The sequence below is a fragment of the Bubalus bubalis genome, chromosome 11 (assembly GCF_019923935.1).
Source record: "Bubalus bubalis isolate 160015118507 breed Murrah chromosome 11, NDDB_SH_1, whole genome shotgun sequence".
In the NCBI taxonomy this organism is placed as follows: Eukaryota; Metazoa; Chordata; class Mammalia; order Artiodactyla; family Bovidae; genus Bubalus; species Bubalus bubalis.
The window spans coordinates 2,767,236-2,792,334 of record NC_059167.1 but is presented as its reverse complement, the minus strand read 5'-3'; the positions used below and the strand labels follow the sequence as shown (position 1 = coordinate 2,792,334).

General features: G+C 43.1%; 1 protein-coding gene and 1 long non-coding RNA gene across 21 annotated transcripts in view; one reads left to right on the top strand and one right to left on the bottom strand.

The window, feature by feature from the left end:
• Positions 1-2,440, bottom strand: part of EML5 (EMAP like 5) — a 165,899-nt gene extending 163,459 nt beyond the window's left edge. For 15 of the 20 annotated variants that reach the window (XM_044924644.1, XM_044924646.1, XM_044924643.1 and 12 more), the window contains exon 1: positions 2,130-2,439. In XM_044924644.1, coding sequence (XP_044780579.1) covers positions 2,130-2,326 — 197 coding nt within the window. In that variant the 5' untranslated portion in view covers positions 2,327-2,439. Of the gene's footprint in view, positions 1-2,129 lie in introns of all 20 variants that reach the window. The other 5 variants (XM_025295108.2, XM_006061477.3, XM_044924648.1 and 2 more) reach the window with 2 other exon arrangements.
• LOC123327951 lies at positions 1,678-25,099 on the top strand. The gene is made up of 2 exons (XR_006542583.2): positions 1,678-1,809; positions 24,228-25,099. It is a non-coding gene; the product is annotated as an uncharacterized LOC123327951 (long non-coding RNA).

The following is a 25,099-nucleotide window of genomic DNA, read 5'->3' as shown; positions in this document are numbered from 1 at the left end:
GGCTCCTCCATCCATGGGATTTTCCAGGCAAGAGTACCATTATTGCTTGAAACAAAATTTCCGGAACTCTTTGATTGCTAAGTTATAGTCTTAGTACTATATTAAATTTGTGCCACAATTTCAGGATGCAATTGCCATGGCAATTTTCAAGCAAACTTTTTACTGTTATAAATTATTCTGAGGGCGAATCATTTGCATAAAGTCACAAGCAAGTATCCAATTAAGGCAAAAATTAGACTAATCTGTCATTTTGAAACATTTTGAGACACTACATGTATGGTTATGCAACCATGTACACCAAAGGAAAGCAAAAGCATCTCTTCCTTGCAGTTTACTGAAACACAATTTTAAAAATTCAAGCCATGTGACATAAAGGTTCAAATTACTGCTGGAAGAATAAACAAAGCATCATTTACCCCATCAAAAAAAATTGTATCTAGTTTCAGAAGATCTTCATACCATATTACTCTCAACTACCAAGGAGTAAAAACAATAGAAGTGCACCTCAAATCCTTCACACCTACCTACCCCACCTACTGAAAGGAACCTAATAGACTGAATATCTGGAGGAGGGCTTCAGTCAAGGCTGTTTCAACTAGATAAACTATCCCCTGAACTGTCAGAGACCTAACACATGGAAAAGAAGAGAGAAACTGGAAAGGATCAGGGAAAAAGACAAAGAACTGGGGTAAATTCTACTCTTGGGGTGAATAACACACAAGATGGTAAAGAATCTGTCTGCAGTGCAGGAGACTGGGTTCGATCCCTGCATTGGGGAATATCCCCTGGAGAAGGAAATTGCAACCCACTCGGGTATTCTTGCCTGGAGAATTCCACGGACAGTGGAGCCTGGCAGGCTACAGTCCATGGGGTCTCAAAGAGTCTGACTAAGCACACACACACTGAACCCCAAACACTGCCTCATTTCCTATTCCACAAGCGGTTTCTGCTCTTTATTCTATCTTGCCCTACCTTTTGTTTGTCCTAGGCCTCCCTCCTTCTCTTACAGAGCATAAATGTGCAGACATGCAAAACAGATCTTTATTTATGGTATTTATGTACCAGAGTGTTTTGCCTACAAAACATCAAACCATGATACCAAATGGGTTTTAATTGCACAGTTTAAGTCCTGTGGAACACAGATATGGGGATAAAACTGAGTAATCAAACCCAATCATAGAATCTCTTAAAAACACAGACACACAGTCTCAAATGTTTTAAAACACATCTCTATTTATCAACGACAAATATGCTGTGCTTGAGACAATAATCAACAGTCTAAAATAATCTCTGCTGCTCTTAACTTCATTTGCCACAAAAGTTCTGCTGAGACACTGATGGAAAATACTATTTCAAATACACCGCTCACTAAAGAAATGGAAACAAGCCCTGGGGGCAACTTTAAGATGTCGGTCAAAGAAGAATTAAAATGTAGACAAAATTGTGATTTAAGTAAAAAAAAAAAAAAAAAGTAAACTTATTTAGGAGTGCTTTACCAAAAAGGAAACAAGAGAAATGGAAACCAGAATTAGCTTAACACCTAAAATGATTGCGGGGGGGTGGGGGAGTGGGGTGGGGTGTGATTGGGTTGAATCAATCCTTACCCTCAAACTGCCTTCAGGTGTGCAAATTTTAAAGTCCGATGGATTGCCTGAAGGTTGCCGGTATTTCTATCTGCTTATAACAGCAGAAGGTGAAACCTCAACTAGTTATTACGGCCAAGAGCCGAGTGCCCTCTAGGATGCCACCCGCGGCGCGCTCCCCGGGACCAGCCTAGCGCTTACGGGACTCTTCTGCGTTCTCTACTAGGTAAAGGACTTCCCTCTGGCGCTTTAAGAATTCGTTTAATAAGCAGTCTCCGACGAGATTTCAAGGGGTAAAAATGCAACCTACGGCAGCTTTCGGTACACTGCACCCATGTGAGGAAGGGAGAAGGGAGGACCCGCGGATTTGGGGCCATCGCAGCGACCCGAGGGGGAGATTCGGGGTACGAAGGCGGGAAAGGGGGCCGGTTTCCCGGTGCCCAGAGGGCAGGGTCGGGACTAGACGGCCCCGGGCCTCCCCTTTGGAGCGCGGCGCCCTGCCCGAGCGGGCCGCGGGGGGACGCCGGCCGCCCCCGGGCCCCGTACCTGATGATGTCGTCGCTGTGGCCCCGGTAGAACTTCTGCCGGTGCTCGCGCGGGCTGTACACCACGCCGACGCCCGCCACGAAGTACACGATCTCCTTGGCCGCCGTGTAGTAGAGGTTGTTGCGGCACTGGTGGCCCCGGTAGCCGTACACCCACTCGAGCCGCAGGTGGCAGCTCGGGGCGCTCCTGGCCGCCATGTCGGGGCGCCCAGCCCGCCGCGCCGCTCCGCTCGGGCGCCCGGCGGCGGGAGGCGGCGGCGGCCGGGCGAAGCGAGCCCTCCCCCGGCGGCCGGCACTCGCCGCCTGCCGCGTCCTCTACGCCGCGCCCGGCAGCCGCATGCCGCCTCTCCCTGCCGCCGCCGGCGCCGCCTCAGCCCACGGGCGGGAGGGGAACCCTCGCCTCGCGGCGCATGCTGAGGGCCGCGGGCGCCGCCGGCCGTCAGGTGAGGTGGGGGATTGCCGCTCGCCCTCCCTTCGCCGCCTCGGCCGCCTGGTATCCTCAGCCCGCAGCGCCCAAGCCGTCAGCCGAGCGAGCGAGGACCCGCCTCCCGTCTCCACTCCTCAGCCGCCGCCGCCCCGGTCCCCCTGCGGCGTTCGCGTCCCGCCGCGGCCTCGTGCCACAGCTCGGCGGGCCCGCGCCGCGCGCGCCCCCGAGCCCAGACCCGCGGAGTGCGCGCGCTCTCCGAGCTCAGACCCGCGCCGCGCGTCCCCCCAGCCGCGAGCCCAGACATGCGCCGCGCGCGCCCCCGAGCCCAGACACGCGCCGCACGCCCCCCGACCCCCGAGCCCAGACCCGCGGCGTGCGCGCGCCCCCGAGCCCAGACCCGCGGCCCCGGCCCCCGCCGCCCGCGCGCGCCTCGCCCCGCCCCTCCCAGCGGGGGCGCTCCCGGGACAGTCGCTGGGCCCCGGTTCTCCTGCTCTCCCTCTAGCTGCACGTTTCTAGCTCGGCTATCTTCGGCCAGGACCAATGACCTCGGCTGTCCTGATCGCATCCCGCTCCGGCTCCGGGCAGACTCTCGGCCGCCCTTGTCCCCTGCTGCCGCAGAGCTCCTGTAGGTCTCACCAGGGCCCCGTCCTCGGCCAGGACTACGCTTATGCGTGGAAGAATCAACACCAGGATCTTAACCTCCTTGTTTAATTGTTCCTCTTACCTGGTGCGTGTGTATGCTTTTCTGGCCGCTTCATAGTGCTCGCTGTAGCAGACATTGCGTGGGACTAAAACCTGACTTCCTAAATACACGTTTTCTTATTTGTATACGTGACCTCAAAGCTAAAAGTAGAATTCAACTCGTAAAATCATACGCCAGATCCGATTTCTTGATAAATAGCAGTGGTATTTTCAAAGCTAAAAGTAGAATTTAAATCGTAAAATCACATGCCAGATCCTATTTCTTGATAAATAGCAATGGTACGGGAGAGGGAAATGGCAACCCACACCAGTGTTCTGGCCTGGAGAATCCCATGGATAGGGGAGCCTGGTGGGCTGCCGTCCATGGGGTCGCACAGAGTCAGACACTACTGAAGTGACTTAGCAGCAGCAGCAGCAGCAATAGTACCTGATTTGGTTTTTTTAGAGAACTGTTTTGAACTGCAACTGTTTTGATACTTCTCGCATGGTGGTGATGATGAAGATGTCTTCAGTCTTAATGACGCTAGAGAAGGAGCCTGTAAGCACAAATACTGGAAGCAATGAGTTCTAGGTCAGTTCCTCTCCTACTCAGTTTTCTGAAGATTTACAACAAGAAAAAATAATTTATAAAACACAAGTATGAGTCTTCTGTGTCCGGGAAAAAAAAATCAGTGTTTATTTCCTTGGGAAATACCAAAACTTGGAAATCTTAAAAAAAAAAAAAAAAAAGCTAGAATAAACTAGCATCTTTTTAAGAAAGAGGTGATGATTCCTAGATGGCATCCATACCTTGGACTAAATGTTACCCTATTTCTGCTTCCTCAAAGATGCAAATTACCAATTTAAGATAAGAGGATACCTTTTCAGTTTTGGCTATGACTTCTAGTCGACATACAGCAAAAATTTCAGAGGAAAGAACTTCTATCACTGTCATGGAAAGTAAACTATGAAGGTGTAAGCAGATTTGGTGAACTCCACCAGGCAGGTTGAAAGTAGAAATGGAATCCAATTAGTTCACGATAATAATCTAACAAAACAGTGAGGAACTACAATGCAGGAAAAACTGTCAGCACTTCATAAAATTTCCCAGCTTTTAAATTCTTATTATTTTTACTATTCTCAGGTGATTAGCTATAAAACTGTCAATGAAAATAATCAATATGCCAATCTATACCTGGAGAAGGAAATGGCAACCCACTCCAGTGTTCTTGCCTGGGAAAATCCCATGGACAGAGGAGCCTGATGGGCTGCAGTCTACGGGGTCTCAGGGGTCAGACACAACTTAGCCACTAAACCAATCTGTAATAGAAATAGAAAAGTTTTGAGCCAAACTGAGGACGATAGCCTGGGATACACAGATCCAAGAAGCACTTGAATTGTACTCCCCTGGACTACAAAATAGGGTTTCCCTGGTGGCTCAGCGGTAAGGAATCCGCTTGCAGTACAGAAGATGCAGGTTCAAACCCTGGGTTGGGAAGATCCCCTGGAGAAGAAGATGGCTACCCACTCCAATAGTTTTGCCAGGATAATCCCATGGACAGAGGATGTAAGTGGGCTACAGTCTGTGGGGTCGCAAAGGGTCAGAATGACTTCAGTTCAGTTCAGTTCAGTCGCTCAGTCGTGTCCGACTCTTTGCGACCCCATGAATTGCAGCACGCCAGGCCTCCCTGTCCATCACCATCGACTGAATAACAACAACAAAAGTCTACAAAATGGAGGAGGGTTATACAGGCAAAAACTAAAATTACATAAATTGTTTGTCAAGGACTAGGATTGGCGCTGGAAAGGAGTAAGGGTTCTTGGCAAGCATGGATTGATTGGGTTCAAAATGGTTGCTTGGTTACAAGGGGAGACCTTGGGAACATAAGGTTCTGGCTGACAGTAGCTAGCAGATATTGTTTTGAGACTGATTGGTGGTGTCCTTGAAACTGATACAGTTCAGAAAATTCAAGTTCTCAGGGATGGAGGAACATATATGAAACCACATCCACAATAGCCACCCAGCTCCACTTTGGATGCTTGAACCACAATTATTCGTTTTTATTTTTAAACATTTTAATTGTGATAGAAGTCACATAACATAAACAATTTTAACCACAGTTAACTGTGCTTCAGTGGCACCAAGTACACTCACATTGTGCAACTCCCAACATCATCCATCTCTGGAGTTTTTTACTCTCCTGAACTGAAACTTTGTTCCCATTTAAAACTAAGTCCCCATCCCCTCTCCCCACCCCTGCCTCTGGCATCTATGAATGTACTTTCTGACTCTATGAATATGACTATTCTCAGTTCAGTTCAGTTGCTCAGTTGTGTCCGACTCTCTGCAACCCCATGGACCGCAGCACGCCAGGCCTCCCTGTCCATCACCAATTCCCGGAGTTCACCCAGACTCATGTCCATCGAGTCAGTGATGCCATCCAGCCATCTCATCCTCTGTCGTCCCCTTCTCCTCCTGCCTCCAATCCCTCCCAGCATCAGAGTCTTTTCCAATGAGTCAACTCTTAGCGTGAGGTGGCCAAAGTACTGGAGTTTCAGCTTTAGCATCAGTCCTTCCAATGAATATTCAGTGTTGATTTCCTTTAGGTTGGACTGGTTTGATCTCCTTGCAGTCCAAGGGACTCTCAAGAGTCTTCTCCAATACCACAGTTCAAAAGCATCAATTTTTCGGTGCTCAGCCTTCTTCACAGTCCAACTCTCACATCCATACATGACTACTGGAAAAACCATAGGCTTGACTAGATGGACCTTTGTTGGCAAAGTAATGTCTCTGCTTTTCAATATACTATCTAGGTTGGTCATAACTTTCCTTCCAAGGAGTAAGCATCTTTTAATTTTGTGGCTGCAGTCACCATCTGCAGTGATTTTGGAGCCCCCCAAAATAAAGTCTGACACTGTTTCCACTGTTTCCCCATCTATTTCCCATGAAGTGATGGGACCAGATGCCATGATCTTAGTTTTCTGAATGTTGAGCTTTAAGCCAACTTTTTCACTCTCCTCTTTCACTTTCCTCAAGAGGCTATTTAGTTCCTCTTCACTTTCTGCCATAAGACTATTCTAGTTACCTCATATAAGTGGAGTCAAATGGTGTTTGTATGCACCTACTGTATATTGAAGGGGCTCCCCTGGTGGCTCCGTGGTAAAAAATCTGCCTGCAGTGCAGAAGACCGCCTGCAATGCAGGAGACACAAATTCAATCCCTGGGTCAGGAAGAACCCCTAGAAAGGAAAGGGCAACCCACTCCAGGTTCTTGCCTGGGAAATCCCATGGACAGAGGAGCCTTGCGGGCTACAGTTCGTGGTTTCAAGAGAGTTGGCCAGGACTTAGACATGACTAAACTGCCACCACTGTATATTGAAATGTGTTCTTAAGGTTAACTTAAGATATGTCCTAAAAACAGATTGTACCTTTTTCCCCCATGCCATACAGTAGGTTCTCATTAGTCACCCATCTTATACATAGTAGTGTATATACATCAATCCCAATCTCCCAGTTCATCCCCCCACTTTTCTCTTGGTGTCCATAAGTTTGTTCTCTACATCTCTGTCTGTTTCTGCTTTGCAAATGGGTTCGGCTGTACTATTTTTCTAGATTCCACACATATGCATTATGTAAAATATTTGTTTTTATTTCTTTCTGACATACCTTATATGACAGTCTCTATGTCCATCCACATCCCTGCAAATCATTTTTTATGGCTGAGTAATATTCCATTGCATATGTATTGTTGTTCAATCATGTCTGACTCTTTGTGACTCCATGGGCTGCAGCATGCCAGGCTTCCCTGTTCTTCACCGTGTCCAGGAGTTTGTCAACCTCATGTCCATTGATTCGGTGGTGCCACCCAACCATCTCATCCTCTGTCGTTCCCTTCTTCTCCTGCCACCAAACTTGTTGTATATGTATACCACATCTTCTTTATCCATTCCTTTGTTGATGGACATTTAGGTGACTTCCATGTCCTGGCTATTGTAAATAGTGCTGCAATGAACAATGGGGTGAATGTATCTTTTTGAATTATGGTTTTCTCCAGATACGTGCCTAGGAGCGGGGTTACTGGGTCATATGATCATTCTGGGCTTTCCATTTGTGCTAGTGGTAAAGAACATACTTGCAAATACAGGAGACATAAGAGACATGGGTTCGACCCTTGGGCCAGGAAGATCTCCTGGAGGAGGGCATGACAATCCATCCCAGTATTCTTGCCGGGAGAATCCCATGGACAGAGGAGCCTGGTGAGCCACAGTCCATAGCGTCGCCAAGAGTCAGACGTGACTCAGGCAACTCAGCACGCAAGCACGTATGGTCGTTCTATTTTTAGTCTTTGAAAGAACCTCCATTTTATTCTCCATAAAAAGTTCTTTCCTTTAATGGTTAAAGCAGATGTACAATGCATGTTTCAGTTCAGTTCAGTCACTCAGTCATGTCCGACTTTTTGTGACCCCATGGACTGCAGTATACCAGGCTTCCCTGTCCATCACCAACTCCTGGAGCCTACCCAAACTCATGTCCACTGAGTCGGTGATGCTGAAAGCAGACTGTTCTAGTTAGCATAAGGTTTAAGTTAAATCATATATAAGCCAGAATGATTTTGCCATACTTCAGTATGTGAAAAATATCTTCTATCAAAACTCTTGTAATGAGGGCAGCGAAAAATTAGAAAGGGAAGGTGAGCAAGCATGGGGGAAACATGCTACAGTCAACAGCTTGTCCTTGGCTTGGGATGACAAGAATAAAGAGAAGAGGACTGCAGGGTAGGCTCTGACACCTGCTAAGAAGAAGGAATTCAGGCTTGAGAAGTCACTCTGAAGACATAAAACAACCTGTGTGGGGTTCCCTGGATGAGGGCATACACAATTTCTCTTTGTCCCAAGTATTTGTTTTTTTTAATAAGAATATTTTGCTAACTCACTACTGAGTTCCCTGAAAATCCCTAGTGGGAAAAAGGAAATGTTGTTGGTTATTTAAATTTAAGCAGTGAACTTAGAAAAGATGGAATATTTTGTTACTGTATAATTGTGGCACATTCATTGCTGGCTACATGTAGTTTTTATGATATGTAGGATGGTGAGGAATAAGAAATATTTTTTTCCATGTTTCAGATTTTTTCAGTACACTGTCTTATGGATCCCATGATATATATTTAAGTATCATATAATAACAGATCGAAATAATCTTTCCATTATTATATTTTCCATTGCACTCTCTAATGACCCAAGGGTGGAGTGTGAAGCGAAAACATTCTTAATTAAACAATCCTCAACTGACAAGTCAAGGCCAAAAGAGACAGCTGAGGCAGAAGGGTGGCTAAAGAGTAAGACGCTCCTGAACAACAGAGAGAAGAAACCTTGATTGGTTCTTACCCTTGCTTCCTTGCTTTTTATGCAATGTTTTCACTGGTGTCACATCAGAAAGCTTAATCAACCTTTTATTGCTAGGTGTGTTTTCACATCTGTACATTTTGAAAGAATGTAAATAAGGATGCAGGAGAAAGACCCCTAAATTCTACACGTCAACAGGTGCACATTTGTTAGGCATTTTAAATATAAGCTACACCACCTTTCGGTAATCTATATCGTGAAACTTGAGTTCCTAGTGTGGTATATTCCAAACATTTGAAATATTAAAATGCAAGCAAATAAATTTTTTTTTTTTTTTGCTGCCTACCAATTTTAGTTACCCTCAGCTCTTTACAAAAAGAAATAAAAGACAAAGTATATAAAGTTTGGAAGGCAAAATTCATGCTACTAATTCTAACTAGCTCATTCAGCCAACTTATGGATTGTAACGATTTGATTTTTAATATGCTGTGCGTAAAGTGTTTCTGTAACCATAGCTTTAACATATTTTATGTACAGAGCCTAACATAGTCCCTGGCACCATGATAGATGTTTCATACGTATTTGTCAACCATTAAATGTTAAAAAGGATACTTGTGTAGTCACAGTAGAATTCCTTTTAGTTTTATCTTTAATAGTTGAAACTTTTGAAAATTGAACCTTCTTCTGATCTCCAGTACTGTATTAGTAAGAACTTTTTCAGTTATATGTGACAGAAACCTACTCAAAATGGCTTTAGATAAAAATGGAATTTTAATGTCAAAAAGGACTGAAACTAGAACTGGCATCAAACCACTTGGATCTTAGGGGCTCAAGATGCCATCAGAACCAGGTCATCAGAATAAACCCAGTCCGAATTTCTTTTGAGTTGACGCCATTGCCAGAAAGCAAGAGAGGGGCCAGCAGCTGAAGTTCTACTATCTTCTCTCAGAAATCCCTGTGGGAGTCCATGCAGCTCAATCCCAGATAAACAACCCCATCAAAAAGCGGACCAAGGAACCAAATGGACATTTCTTCAAAGAAAACATGCAGATGGCTGATATACTCATGAAAAATGCTCAAGATCACTCATTATTAGAGAAATGCAAATCAAAACCACAATAAGGTAATCATCTCACGCTGGTCAGGATGGCTGCCATCAAAAAGTCTACAAACAATAAATGCGGGAGAGGGTGTGGAGAAAAGGGAACCCTCCTACACTGTTGGTGGGAATGCAAACTGGTATAGCCACTATGGAGAACCGTATGGAGATTCCTTAAAAAACTGGAAATAGAACTGCCATACGACCCAGCAATCCCACTGTTGGGCATACACACTGAGGAAACCAGAATTGAAAGAGATACATGTATCCCAATGTTCATCACAACACTGTTTACAATAGCTGGGACATGGAAGCAACCTAGATGTCCATAGGCACATGAATTGATAAGAAAGCTGTGGTACCTATACACAATGGAGTATTACTCAGCCATTAAAAAGAATACATTTGAATCAGTTCTAATGAGGTGGATGAAACTAGAGCCTATTATAACAGAGTGAAGTAAGCCAGAAAGAAAAACACCAATACAGTATACTAACACATATATATGGAATTTAGAAAGACAGTAACGATGATCCTTTATGCAAGGCAACAAGAGAGACACAGATGTAAAGAACAGACTTTTGGACTCTGTGGGAGAAGGCAAGGGTGGGAAGATTTGAGAGCATAGCGTTGAAACATGTGTATTACCATCTGTAAAACATGACCAGTGCAAGTTCAATGCATGAAGCAGGGCGCTCAAAGCCTGTGTTTGGGGACAACCCAGAGGGATGGGGTGGGGAGGGAGTTGGGAGGGGGGTTCAGGATGGGGGGACACATGTGCACCCGTGACTGATTCATGTTGGTGTATGGCAAAAACCATCGCAATATTGTAGACTAATCCTCCAATTAAATTTCATTTTTTGAAAAAAGAAATCCTTGTGGAAAGAGTTTTTCATCAGTTCTCCTGGAAACTCCTTGACTTTAACACCATTGACACTGATTGGCTGCCCACCCTTGGCACCACGGAGTAGGGCCAGGTGCGCTAAAACCACAGGAAGGGAGAGTGGAAGAGGGGTGATTCTTCCAAGGAAAACTGAAGTTATATCACTAGAATGAGAAGGAATGGATGCCAGCAGTAGCTATCCAGGGCTGACTTGGAATCTTTCAGATCAGATCAGATCAGTCGCTCAGTCGTGTCCGACTCTTTGCGACCCCATGAATCACAGCATGCCAGGCCTCCCTGTCCATCACCAACTCCTGGAGTTCACTCAGACTCACGTCCATTGAGTCAGTGATGCCATCCAGCCATCTCATCCTCTGTCGTCCCCTTCTCCTCCTGCCCCCGATCCCTCCCAGCATCAGAGTCTTTTCCAATGAGTCAACTCTTTGCATGAGGTGGCCAAAGTACTGGAGTTTCAGCTTTAGCATCATTCCTTCCAAAGAAACCCCAGGGCTGATCTCCTTTAGGATGGACTGGTTGGATCTCCTTGCAGTCCAAGGGACTCTCAAGAGTCTTCTCCAACACCACAGTTCAAAAGCATCAGTTCTTTGGCGCTCAGCCTTCTTCACAGTCCAACTCTCACATCCATACATGACCACTGGAAAAACCATAGCGTTGACTAGACGAACCTTTGTTGGCAAAGTAATGTCTCTGCTTTTGAATATGCTATCTAGGTTGGTCATAACTTTCCTTCCAAGGAGTAAGCATCTTTTAATTTCATAGCTGCAGTCACCATCTGCAGTGATTTTGGAGCCCAGAAAAATAAAGTCTGACACTGTTTCCACTGTTTCCCCACCTAATCTTTAGTATTCTCCAATCTCCGTTTATGTAACTAAATCTGCATGCAATCTAAATTAAAGCAAAAACAAAAACAGGTGTTTACTTTAAAAAAAAATGCAGCTTTAAGACAAGACTTCTTCTAACCAGGTTGCCACCCCAATGCTCTTCTTTTATAAGAATTATAAAGCTAGTTGCATATTTTGGGCAAGAAAAATTACAGATTTTTCCCCCCACCAATAAACATCATCCCAAATGTCTGTTAGAGTCCACTGAAAGCCGTTAGAAATGAGTATATTATTCAAACAAAAAAAGCTGCGAGCCAAATTATCCTCTTCTACCTATCTACACACCTTGCTATCTAGTCTTTTTCTGTATTAGAAACATCAATATACTCCCTGGCAGTATTCCACGCTGTCAAGTTGGAAAGCTAGGTGGTTTTCTTTGGTTCTTCAACTGTTTCCCTTCTCCCATAAGCAGTTAGCAAGTCTTTTTGACTATTTTTAGAAGTATCCCTAAACTGCCTCCCCATCTCTCTAGCCACACCTTCCCGAACTCCGTTTGCCATAGTTAAGTCAGCTTCTGCTTGTCTTCTCCCTAGATTCTGCAGCACGAGTAATGATCTGTAAAGAGCATGATCTGTAAAGAGCATGTCTGAGCATTCTACTTTCCTGTGTCAAGAAATTTTCCAGAAACAATGGAGGCCTCTTGAGGCTTAATATATTCTCATCATTTGACTCAATAACTTCTCATTCAGTTATCTGTCATACTGTAATAATTTAAAAGGTAGATCAAGATTCATGCGCCAAAACATTTACTATGGCCTAATTGAGAACAATAAAAATCCGGAAACCTAACTGTTCCACCTCACGGAAACTTTAAGTAAATTGATTCGGCTCATATGAAAATATAAAACCATGAAAATTAGGTTTCAAAATTCATTTTGGCAACATTGGGAATTTCCCTTGATGTAATATCAAAAAATTTTTAATCTAGTTACAAAAAAGTGTATATATAGAATGAGCCCAGCTATGAAATATATTAAAGACTGGAACAAAAGATACCAAATATTAACAGTTTATAATACGATGGGTGATTTTTACATTTTTATTGGTGTATTCATATGCATACACTTATTTGTGATACAACTCCAATATTCCAAGTTCTTTTTTAAAATATGTGAGAAAATTTTACCTCTCAATTCCTCATGGGAAGAGAATGATATTTGGGAAAAAAATACTCGAATGGGTGCTTGGCACAGACAATGAGATACCAGAGGAGCTGAATGTCGCAGAACTCTTCAGCATGAGGAGCGAGAAATGATTTCTTGCTCCAGGAAGACGAGGAAGGGGTGGAGGCAGAGGGATGGGAAGCTGCAAGTTTTGCCATGCCGCCCTCTCCAAAGCCTCTCAGATCTTAAAAGTTTCCAAATACAGGAAGTGTTCGTTTTTTTTCTTAGTGGAAGCTAGAGAAACAGGGCTTCTTATCTAGGTTGATGCCGTAGGAAGCAGCATTCCATGAAGAGAATTATAGTTTCTGGCAGGGAGCAGGGGAAGCCCAGGATACCCACAAATGGTGGACGTGGGACTCCAGCCCTCTAGAAGCCTCCAAGTGGTAGGGAAGTCCCAGCTGATATGACAGTTACATGCACCAATTGCTACTGTAATTAGGAAGAAGTAACAAAGGTCAGTTCAACAAACACTGGGTAGTTTCCAGTGGGGTCCAGAATAAAGGACCACCTCCTCCCTGTCAAGCAGCCTCTAACCTGCTTGACACAGCCATCTTCAGTCACTTCCTCCCTGCCTTGACCTAGCTCTACCATCCTGCCAAACTAGATTCCGGTCTTTCCCAAAATTAACCAGACAGTTCCCAAACTCCACGCACCCATGTGTCATTCATGATGTATGTAATCTCAGCTCTCGTCGGCTTGGCAAACTCCTGAACATTTGAGGTCCAGCTCAAATGTACCATCTTCATATGGGTTGAACTGTGTCCCCCCAGATTATACACTGAAGTTCTAATCCCAAGTACCTAAGAATGTGACCTCATTTGGAAATAGAATCATTGCAGATGTAATTAGTTAAGATGAAGTCACATTGGAATAGGGTGGGATGCTAGTCCAGTATGACTGGTGTCTTTATTTAAAAAAGGACATTTAAAGAAAGACAAATACCACATGAGTGAGTGAGTGAGTGAAGTCACTCAGTCGTGTCCGACTCTTTGCGACCCCGTGGTCTGTAGCCCACCAGTCTCCTCCATCCATGGGATTCTCCAGGCAAGAGCACTGGAGTGGGTCGCCATTTCCTTCCCCAGGGGATCTTCCCAACCCAGGGATCAAACCCAGGTCTCCCGCATTGCAGGCAGACGCTTTAACCTCTGAGCCACCAGGGAAGCCCAAAGGAAAGAGTAATCTGTCCAAATACCAAAGTTTCAGGACCCTGAATCCTCTGAGCAACAACTTAAATAACCAAAGCCATCTATGCTTAACAACTCCAATTAGGAGGCACAAAATATTCAAGGCAGACCTTTCCAGCACAATTCTAATGTAAAATTCACCAATGTGGTTATAAACTAAAAAAAAGTTGCTTTACCTCAGCACCAATTCATGTCTTAATTCTGTATTTTAGAGCCATATAAGACAAGCCTACCTCTTTGCTACTCTACTAAAACCTTTCAAAAATTTTGAGGACATTTCTAATGGGCTGCCTTTTGCCCATTTCTTTGCCTTTTATCTTTTCTGTCCTTTCACCAACAACTGTGGAATCTAATAGAAATGATGCAAATGAACTTATTTGTAAAACAGAAACTGATTCACAGACCTCAAAATCAAACTTGTGGTTACCAAAGAGGAAATGTGGGAGGACGCGATAAACGAGGAGGTTGAGATTAACACATATACACTGCTGTAAATAAAGTAAAGATCTACTGTACAGCATAGGGAACTCTACTCCGTGTTCTGTAATGACTTATAAGGGAAAAGAGTCTGAAAAAGAAGAGAGATCTATAGCTATAGATGGATATAGTGGATCGGCCAAAAGTTTGTTGGTTAACACAAAATAAATAGGTAAAAAAAAAAGTTTGTTCGGGTTTTTCTGTAACATCTTACAGAAAACCCACATGAACTTTTTGGGCCAGTGGATGTATCTGATTCACTTTGCTGTGCGCCTGAAGCTAACACAACTTTATGAGTCAACTATAGTCCAATAAAAATTAGAAAGGGGAGATCTGGACCCAGGCACTCACACAGGGAAAAACGCCACATAAAGATGAAAGCAGAGAGTTACACGCCAAGGAAGGATCACCACAACGACCAGAAGCTTGGAGAAAGGTGCAGAATGCACCCCTCCCGCATGGCCCTCAGAGAGAGCCAGGGAGAGCGACACTTTGATCTTGAACTTCTTGCCTTCAGAACTATGAGACAATAAGTTCCTTTTGTTTAGGCCACTCAGTTTGCCTAACTTTGTTTCAGCGAACCAGACAAACTAACACACACCACTTCCCTATGGTTTGCTATGACATCCCCACCCGCTCTTCAGAAGTAATCAGCTTTCGTTTATGTCCCTAGTACATTTCATAAAATCATACATATTTCTATAGTAGCACTTATCATATTGAATTTGGGGGAATCGTTTATTTATACTTCTAGAATATATGTCCTTGAGAGCATATTTTTTGCCTGTTTAACCTTTTACAATCTATAGTCCTTCCTCTTTACTTAGCCACTACCTTAGCCTGGATTCTCAAAAAAAAACTGAGGCAAAGACTAAGGCATGGCTGTTTGAGCTGGGAAGGCAAACCCAGGGCAGTGAGGGAGAGGAAAAGAAAGTGAGGTAAGAGAAGCTGTGAAACGATGTGTGGTACATGAGTGCCAGGCTGCAGCCACACTGCAGATGCACCCACCGGGTGCACAGAGTTCCCCTTAATGGGCTGCAAGGGCAAAACGTGGACGGAGTGGCCTCTGGGAAGGCGAAAGGGAGGGTGGGGATTTACGTGTCCAGGCCCCCTCCCATCTCCTCTTTTGCACTGGTGAAAGGCAACCCACGGGGAGCTGGACTTTATGCCCACACTTCCAGGGTGCATCATCCACTTTCTCTGTGATCTCTGAGCCACTGGCTCTTGGAGCCTCGATTCCTGCAGGCTCATACAAAGAGGGCCATGTAGTAACTACATACACACACTCACACACACATACGTAATAAGCTGCATCACAGGAGAAGAATCTCCACAAACGTCAGGGAACCTACATCTTTTATAACAGGCAATAAGCCCGTTTGACTTTTGCCCTGAAGGGTGATATCATGTTTATTATACTGGACAATAAATAGACTTTTGCTCCAAAGGGAGACACTTTACCTTCCAAGGTTGTTCACTACACAAACATCCTTGAGAAGACAATCTGGAACAAAGGCTGTCAGTGCCTCTGTAAACAAGATGTGTGGAAACACAGGAGACCCTGGAGCATTGTTTCCAAACACAGATCAAACAGGCAGCTGCCCGATGCTTATTTCCTGAGTGGAAATGCTGCCAAACTGGGATCAACATGTAAAACACATTCCCGCAGCAACTGCAGGCAACGCAATATCACAATACAATATTGTCAAAGACAAAGCTGTGCTGTCCAAGCTGTGAGGACAGATTACATTTAGCAATACTATTGCAATAGGGTGAGTGTCTGCTGTGAGCTGAACTCAACTTCCCTGAAACAAAGGGCTGGAGACTTTTAAAAGGCTGGGTGTGTTCAGGGAAAGGCACTGCAGGAGGATTAATGGGCTTTTCCGTGACTGAGACACCTGCAGTTTTTCAAGGGAGTTTATCTGGAGTAGAAATAAACTCTCCTATCCTCATGACAGGAGGCAGTGGTGCAAGTTGAGGCAAGCTAGGTCTTTATCCACTTAGCTCTTATTGTATTGAATTTTTGAAAATTGTTTACTTGTGCATATGCAGGGACTGAGGGTGAGAGACTTATCTCCCTGGATGTTTGAAATTCAAAGAGACAGCTCTCAAGTTCTTGATGAAACAGTTTTGGATGGTAGATTTACATCTCAAAGGTCAAAGAAACGATTTATCACCGCAAGCATTCACAAGTAAACTCTAGGAGGGAGTTCAGGAATCTACCACCAGTTTTGGGCTGGAAAAAACAGTAAATTTTCCTGGAAGCATGGAACTTTCTCAGGCAAGCATTTTAAGAGGGGCTGGGGTCCTTCTCAGGTGGTGCTCAGTTCAGTTCAGTTCAGTCGCTCAGTTGTGTCCAACTCTTTGCCACCCCATGGGCTGCAGCACACCAGGCCTCCCTGTCCATCACCAACTCCCGAAGCTTGCTCAAACTCATGTCCATCAAGTCAGTGATGCCATCCAACCATCTCATCCTCTGTCGTCCCCTTCTCCTCCCACCTTCAATCTTTCCCAGCATCAGGGTCTTTACTAGTGAGTCAGTTCTTCGCATTAGGTGGCCAAAGTATTGGAGTTTCAGCCTCAGCATCAGTTCTTCCAACGAATATTCAGAACTGATTTGCTTTAGGATGGACTGGTTTGACTTCCTTGTAGTCCAAGGGACTCTCAAGAGTCTTCTCCAGCACCTCAGCTCAAAAGCATCAATTCTTCGGCACACAGCTTCTTTATGGTCCACTCTCATATCCCTACATAACCACTGGAAAAACCATAGCCTTGACTAGACGGACCTTTGTAGGCAAAGTAGTGTCTCTGCTTATTAATATGCTGTCTAGGTTGGTCATAAGTTTTCTTCCAAGGAGGAAGCGTCTTCGAATTTCATGGCTGCAGTCACCATCTGCAGTGATTTTGGAGCCCCAAAAAATAAAGTCAGCCACTGTTTCCACAGTTTCCCCATCTATCTGCCATGAAGTGATGGGACCGGATGCCATGATCTTAGTTTTCTGAATGTTGAGCTTTAAACCAACTGTTTCACTCTCCTCTTCCACTTTCATCAAGAGGCTCTTTAGTTCCTCTTCACTTTCTGCCCTAAGGGGTGTCATCTGCATATCTGAGGTTATTGATATTTCTCCTGGCAATGTTAATTCCAGCTTGTGCTTCTTTCAGCCCAGCATTTCTCAGGATGTACTCTGCATATAAGTTAAATAAGCAGGGTGACAGTATACAGCCTTGACGTACTCCTTTTCCTCTTTGGAACCAGTCTGTTGTTCCATGTCCAGTTCTAACTATTGCTTCTTGACCTGCATACAGACTTCTCAGGAGGCAGGTCAGGTGGTCTGATATTCCCAATTCTTTAAGAATTTCCCACAGTTTGTTATGATCCACACAGTCAAAGGCTTTGGCATAGTCAATAAAGTGGAAATAGATGTTTTTCCGAAACTCTCTTGCTTTTTCTATGATCCAACAGAGGTTGGCAATTTGATCTCTGGTTTCTCTGCCTTTTCTTAATCCAGCTTGAACATCTGGACGTTTGTGGTTCACATACTGTTGAAGCCTAGCTTAGAGAATTTTGAGCATTACTTTGCTAACGTGTGAGATGAGTGTAATTGTTCGGTACTTTGAACATTCTTTGGCATTGCCTTTCTTTGTGATTGGAATGAAAACTGACCTTTTCCAGTCCTGTGGCCACTGCTGAGTTTTTCAAATTTGCTGGCATATTGAGTGCAGCACATTCACGGCATCATCTTTTAGGATTTGACATAGCTCAACGTGATTCCATCACGTCCACTAGCTTTGTTCATAGTGAGGCTTCCTAAGTACCACTTGACTTAGCATTCCAGGATGTCTGGCTCTAGGTGGGTGATCACACCATTGTGATTATCTGGGTCGTGAAGATCTTTTTTATATAGTTCTTCTGTGTATTCTTGCCACTTCTTCTTAATATCTTCTGCTTCTGTTAGGTCCATTTCTGTCTATTATTGTGACCATCTTTGCATGAAATGTTCCCTTGGTATCTCTAATTTTCTTGTAGAGATCTCTAATCTTTCCCATTCTATTGTTTGCCTCAATTTCTTTGCATTGATCACTGAGGAAGGCTTTCTTATCTCTTCTTGCTATTTAGAACTCTGCATTCAGATGCTTATATCTTTCCTTTTCTCCTTTGCCTTTAGCTTCTCTTCTTTTGTCAGCTATTTGTAAGGTCTCCTCAGACAACCATTAAGCCTTTTTGCATTTTTTTCTTGGGGATGGTCTTAATTCCTGTCTCCTGTAGAATTTCACGAACCTTGTCCCTAGTTCTTCAGGCACTCTGTCTATCAGATCTAATCCCTTGAATTTGTCACTTCCATTGTATAATGGTAAGGGATTTAATTTAGATCACACCGGAATGGTCTGGTGGTATTCCCTACTTTCTTCATTTTAAGTCTGAATTTGGCAATAAGGAGTTCATGATCTAAGCCACAGTCAGCTCCCAGTCTTGTTTCTGCAGACTGTATAGAGCTTCTCCATCTTTGGCTGCAAAGAATATAATCAATCTGATTTCGTTGTTGACCAGCTGGTGCTGTCCATGTGCAGAGTCTTCTCTTGTGTTGTTGGAAGAGGGTGTATGCTATGACCAGTGTGTCTCTTGGCAGAACTCTGTTAGCTTTTGCCCTGCTTCATTCTGTACTCCAAGGCCAAATTTGCCTGTTATTCCAAGTATCTCTTGACTTCCTACTCTTGCATTCCAGTCCCCTATAATGAAAAGGACATCTTTTTGAGGTGTTAGTTCTAGAAGGTCTTCGTAGAACCGTTCAACTTCAGCTTCTTCAGAATTACTGGTTGGGACATAGACTTGGATTACTGTGATATTGAATGGTTTGCCTTGGACTTGAACAGAGATCATTCTGTCATTTTTGAGATTATATCCAAGTACTGCATTTCAGACTCTTTTGTTGACTATGAGGACTACTCTACTTCTTCTAAGGGATTCTTGCCCACACTAGTAGATATAATGGTCATCTGAGTTAAATTCATCCATTCCAGTCCATTTTAGTTCACTGATTCCTAAAATGTCAATGTTTACTCTTGCCATCTCCTGTTTGACCACTTCCAATTTGCCTTGATTCATGGACCTAACATTCCAGGTTCCTATGCAATATTGTTATTTACAGCATCGGACTTTAATTCCATCACCAGTCACATCCACCACTGGGCATTGTTTTCGCTTTGGCTTCGTTCTTTCTGGAGCTATTTCTCTGCTCTTCTCCAGTCGCATATTGGGCACCTACTGACCTGGGGAGTTCATCTTCCAGTGTCCTATCTTTTTGCCTTTTCACACTCTTCATGGGGTTCTCAGGGCAAGAATACTGAAATGCTTTGCCATTCCCTTCTCCAGTGGACCACATTCTGTCAGAACTCTCCACTATGACCTGTCCATCTTGGGTGGCCCTACGTGGCATGGCTCATAGTTTCATTGAGTTAGACGAGGCTGTGGTCCATGTGATCGGTTTGATTAGTTTTCTGTGATTGTGGTTTTCATTCTGCCTGCTGCCACCACTAAGTAGCTTCAGTCGTGTCCGACTCTGTGCAACCCCATAGATGGCAGCCCACCAGGCTCCCCCGTGCCTGGGATTCTCCAGGCAAGAACACTGGAGTGGGTTGCCATTTCCTTCTCCAATGCAGGAAAGTGAAAAGTGAAAGTGAAGTTGCTCAGTCATGTCCGACACCTAGCGACCCCATGGACTGCAGCCTACCAGGCTCCTCCATCCATGGGATTCTCCAAGCAAGAGTACTGGAGTGGGGTACCATCACATTCTGCCTGCCCTCTGACAGATAAGGATAAAAGGCTAAAGGAAGCTTCCTGATGGGAGAGACTGACTGATGGGAAACTGGGTCTTCTTCTGATGGGTGGGGCCATGCTCAGTAAATCTTTAATCCAACTTTCTGTTGATGAGTGGGGCTGTGTTCCGTCCCTGTTGTTTGACCAGAGACCAAACTATGGTGGAGGTGATGGAGATAATAGCACCTCCTTTAAGAGGTCACGTGCACGCACTGCCACACTCAGTGCCCCCGACCCTGCAGCAGGCCACCACCGACCCACGCCTCTGCTGGAGACTGCTGGACACTCCCGGGCAAGTCTGGGTCAGTCTCTCATGGGGGCACTGCTCCTTCCTCCTGGGTCAGGTGGTGCTAGTGGTAAAGAATCCGCCTGCCAATGCAGGGGACACAAGAGACATGGGTTTGATCCCTGGGTCCAGAATATCCCCGGAGCAGGGAGTGGCACCCCACTCCAATATTCTTGCCTGGAAATTCTGTGTGCAGAGGAGCCCGATGGGCTATAGTTCATGGGGCCGCAGAGACACGACTGCACATAAACGCACATTCCGGGGTCCCTCTATTGATATGGCCTCAGCTGCTAGAGACAAGCTAGAGTTTGTCACGCCTTGTTGGCGGCATTTTGAGGTATGCAGGACCTTGGTTCTCTGATCAGGGATCGAAACTGTGCTGGACCACCAGGGAAGTCCTCCTAGAGTCCGTCAGGTCTGTGAATGCGTAGGTTTGGATGGAATTACTAAAAGCTGAGGATTCTGCAGTTTTCAATACAGCAGTTGTATAGCTAGCTACCAGTAAGAAATATGAAGCATATCTCGACATCAGTCTAACGACAGAAAACACGAGAATTTTTTGTTTGGTGAACTTTTAACAAAAAGTTAACACTTCCAGGACGATACATAATTCTGTTCAGAGAGGTAACTATAGACGCTCGCACAGACATGCAAGACCTTCTTACATACTGTAGTAGCAACTACTCTGTAATTATTGTTGACTTGTCTCAAGTTGCTTCATGTTCCTAATGCCTTCTAATACATCATCAAAAATTCTGCTATTTGAAAGCATGCCAAAGAAAGAAAAAGGTTAGGAACCACCACCACCGTCATCTCAAACATACATAGAGCACCCACATGTGAATACTGGGCTTGGTTATATGAAGGAGTAATCAAGGAAAATGAACTCACAGTCTGTGCTTTGAAGAATTTACGTTCAAGAGAAGAAAACAAGATAAAGCCATAAGGACCTTTAACAACAAGTAAAAAGTGGGACTTCCTCGGTAGTCCAGTGGCTAGGATTTTCTGCTTTTAATACCAGAGGGTTTGATTCCTGCTTGGGGAGCTACCATGCCATGCAGCACAGCCAAAAAATAAAATATAAAATAACAATAATAATAACAAAATAATTTTTTAAAGAAATATTTTTTAAAATAAAAACAAGTGAATTATAGATGCACATTTTAATATAATTAAGTGCCACATCTAAAAAATTACAAAAGAATTATAGGATAAACATACTCATCAAATGAGACTTTATTAAATTCTACCCTTCATTAACAACCACTACATTTAACAGATGGATGTAGGGAAGATAAAGAAAAGCAGATTTATCATAGGTTGTTAAAAAAAATGAACTTACGTGCAAAGATTAAGTCTTATGCTAATTTTAATATAGGAGGACATTTCTTAGGTAAATACAGCCACTTATAGATACATCAGTTTTAGAAAAAGTGGATATGATAATTGAAGCTAAGAGAAGATAAAACTGGGACATATAAAAGACAGGACAGTAATAAAATGCCATATATATTTTAAAGTTAGAAACTTTACTATACTGGGAAAAGTATTTTGGTCAACAAATGCGACACCATGTATAAGTAAAATCTTAACATTGCACCTCCACTTCAAGGATTAGTGATCTTGAAATTGAAGCATTAGAAAGTGTCCAAAATGAAGCATAAAGAGAAAAGACAGTAGAAAAAAGAAAACGGAGCATGTAAGAGCTGTGAGGCGATGTCAAATTGTCGAGCACACGTGAAATTGGAGTCTCATAAGGAAGAAAAGAGTGAAAACAGGGATTAAGACACATTTGAAGAAACAGTTTTCATAATTAATGAAAAATTACAAGCCATCAATCCAAGAAACTCAGTGAATCTCAAGAAGGGTGTTAGAACTTACATACACATACTCCTGGACGTATCACAGACAAACGACTGAAAAGAGAAAAGACAAAGACAAAATGACATTCAGAAGAACAAAGATCCTAAAGAGTCTACTCCCCAAATCTACCAGAGCTAGTAAGTGAATTTAGAAGGGTTACATAAACAAGGTCAATATCTCAGCATTCTTTTTTACTTATGGCTATTGTAATTCAAAAATGGTTTGTTAAACTTCTTTGATGAAACATTAAAAGCAATGTGCAAGCAAATAGTCAACTTTGCAGAGGCATAATTCCTCTAAGACACTATAAAAGTTTTACGTACTCTAATCTGGATGACAATAATAAATTATTTAAAGCAGTATTTCTCATTCTGGGGCCTTTGGATCATGAGAAGCCTGTGAAAGTAATACAATTTCAATTATAGAAAGGCAATTGTATACTTTCCAGCACAAGCTAAAGGATCAACTAGTTTTGAACTAGACCTCACTTTGGATACAGTGGTTACTTAATTTCAATATGAAGTTTTTCTGTTCTTCTGATTTTTAATTTTAACCTTGACATAGTTTTAGATGGTTAGAAATGATAAAAGAATTTCTATATATTTTAATCTTTATCCCTATTCCTGATGCCCTGAATATTAGCACTTATATTTTCCTTACCATTCTCTCTCCCCATATGAGTGTATGGAAATATGTATATACACATACAGGTATATATGTATGTGTATATATATATATATATATGCATATGTGTGTGTGTAAACTCTCTCAGAGTAATTTGCAGACATAACTCCCTTTTTTAGTGTGTATTATTTTCCATATTGACATTCTCTTCCATAATTATAGGGTAATTATTAAAATCACCAAATAAACATTGATACAATACTGTTGTTTAAACTATGAATCTTATTTGAATTTTGCTTATTGTCCAGTTAATAGCCTTTATAGGAAAACTTTTAAAATCTGACCCAGGATTCTATTTACATGCTGTATTAAATTTTCAAGTCTCTTTAAATCTGGGAAAAGTTTCTGAATATTTTTCCATCATCTTGACACTGTGAAGAACACAGATCATTTATTTTGCTCAGTTGGTTTTATCTGATGTTTTCTCTTTACTAGATTCAGGTTATACATTCTTGGGAGTAATACAGAAAGCAGTGTTGTATCCATCTCAGTGCATCGTATGCAGAGGAAAAATGCTAACTCTGCGTTCCATTTCTGGTTGACTTTGATGGCTTGGTTAAGGTGGTGGCTGCTGGGTTTCTCCTCTTTAAAGTTACAATTAATTAATCCCCAAGATATTAGTATCTTTGGAATAATAAAGAAATTTTAATATAAAATGTTTATTCATAAGCATTGACAAATAGAAAAATAATAACTATAGTTTGGTACACATAATTTCTCAAGGCATGCCTTGGATGAAGGGTGATTGAGGGGGTAATAAAAAGATTACACACTATTGCCTTATAATGTTATTTTAATCTCTGATTAACAAAAGCTTGTGGCAGCATCTTTAGTCTGTTTATGATGTTTATTAAATTCTGTAGACCATTCTCCATGAATGCACAGAATAAAAATCTCATTCATAGTAATCAACTTTGTTCAAAGGACAATCAGCTAATCGGTTACAGGTTGAAAATTTTTTTTTAAAAGGTCACAATGAAGTATTTTGAATACTCACACATCTTAAAACACATTCATTCCTGCAAATTAATTTTTGCTGCTGAGAGGTTTTTTAAAATCCTTTTGTATTAATTTTTAAAGATCAGGCAATATACAGGACTGTAAATAAAAATTCGGTTATAAAAAGTAACCATTAAGAATGTCTGATGATTTCTGTTGACAAATATTTCAACAGGGTTCACACAGTGGAAGCTGTAGAGTCAGGGAGTTTTAGAAGCTGACAGGGTAAACAGGCTCCTTGAATTCATCATTCACTGAGTCCTTTTTTTGTTTTTCCCTTTCTTTCCCGAGCAGGTCTGTGAAGAGGAAACTTTTTCATGTTGTTTATTCTAATTGGAGGATAACAGCTTTACTGTGCTGTGTTCGTTTCTGCCATCCATCACCACGAATCCGCGGTGAACGTGTACACACCCCCACCTCCCTGGGCCTCCGTCCCACCCTACACCTCTAGGTCATCACAGAGCATGCGGCTGAGCTACCTGCTACAAGGCTGTGAAGAAATTTCAAGTTACAACGTGAACAAGGTTGAACAGTTACTCAGAGCATTAGCCTAAAAGCGGGGCTTCCTGGGCGGCTCAGCTGTAAACAACCCCACACACTAGCAGCAGCCTAAAGAAATGGGCCCAGACTAGACCCCAGGGTGTGCAACAGTGTTAAAGCTGTTGTTGTTCAGCTGCTCAGTTGTGTCTATTTTTTGACCCCACGGACTGAAGCCCACCAAGCTGCTCTGCCCATGGGATTCTCCAAGCAAGAAGACTGGAGCGAGTTGCCATGCCCTTCTCCCAGGGATCTTCCGGACCCAGGGATCAAACCCGTGTCTCCTGCATTGCAGGCGGATTCTTTATCACAGAGCCATCTGGGAAGCCCAGGGTTAAATTTGGGATATAAAAAATGCTGTGTAAGGTAGAATGGCAAGTATCCTCTAGAGGAATGTTAAGATTTAGTGAGTAGACGCAGTTTAAGCTGGGCCTAAATTTTGGTATGTAGATAACTGGTAAAGGAGAAGGACATTCCTGGAATGTGTGAGGCTATTAAAAAGAATGGAGGTGCACACGGGGTGGAGACCAGAAGGCTGATACTAAATTTTAAAATTTATATTGTAAAAGTAGTACATTGATTTTCACTATAAAAATTGAAGATATATTAAAGGCATGCTCTTTTTCTCC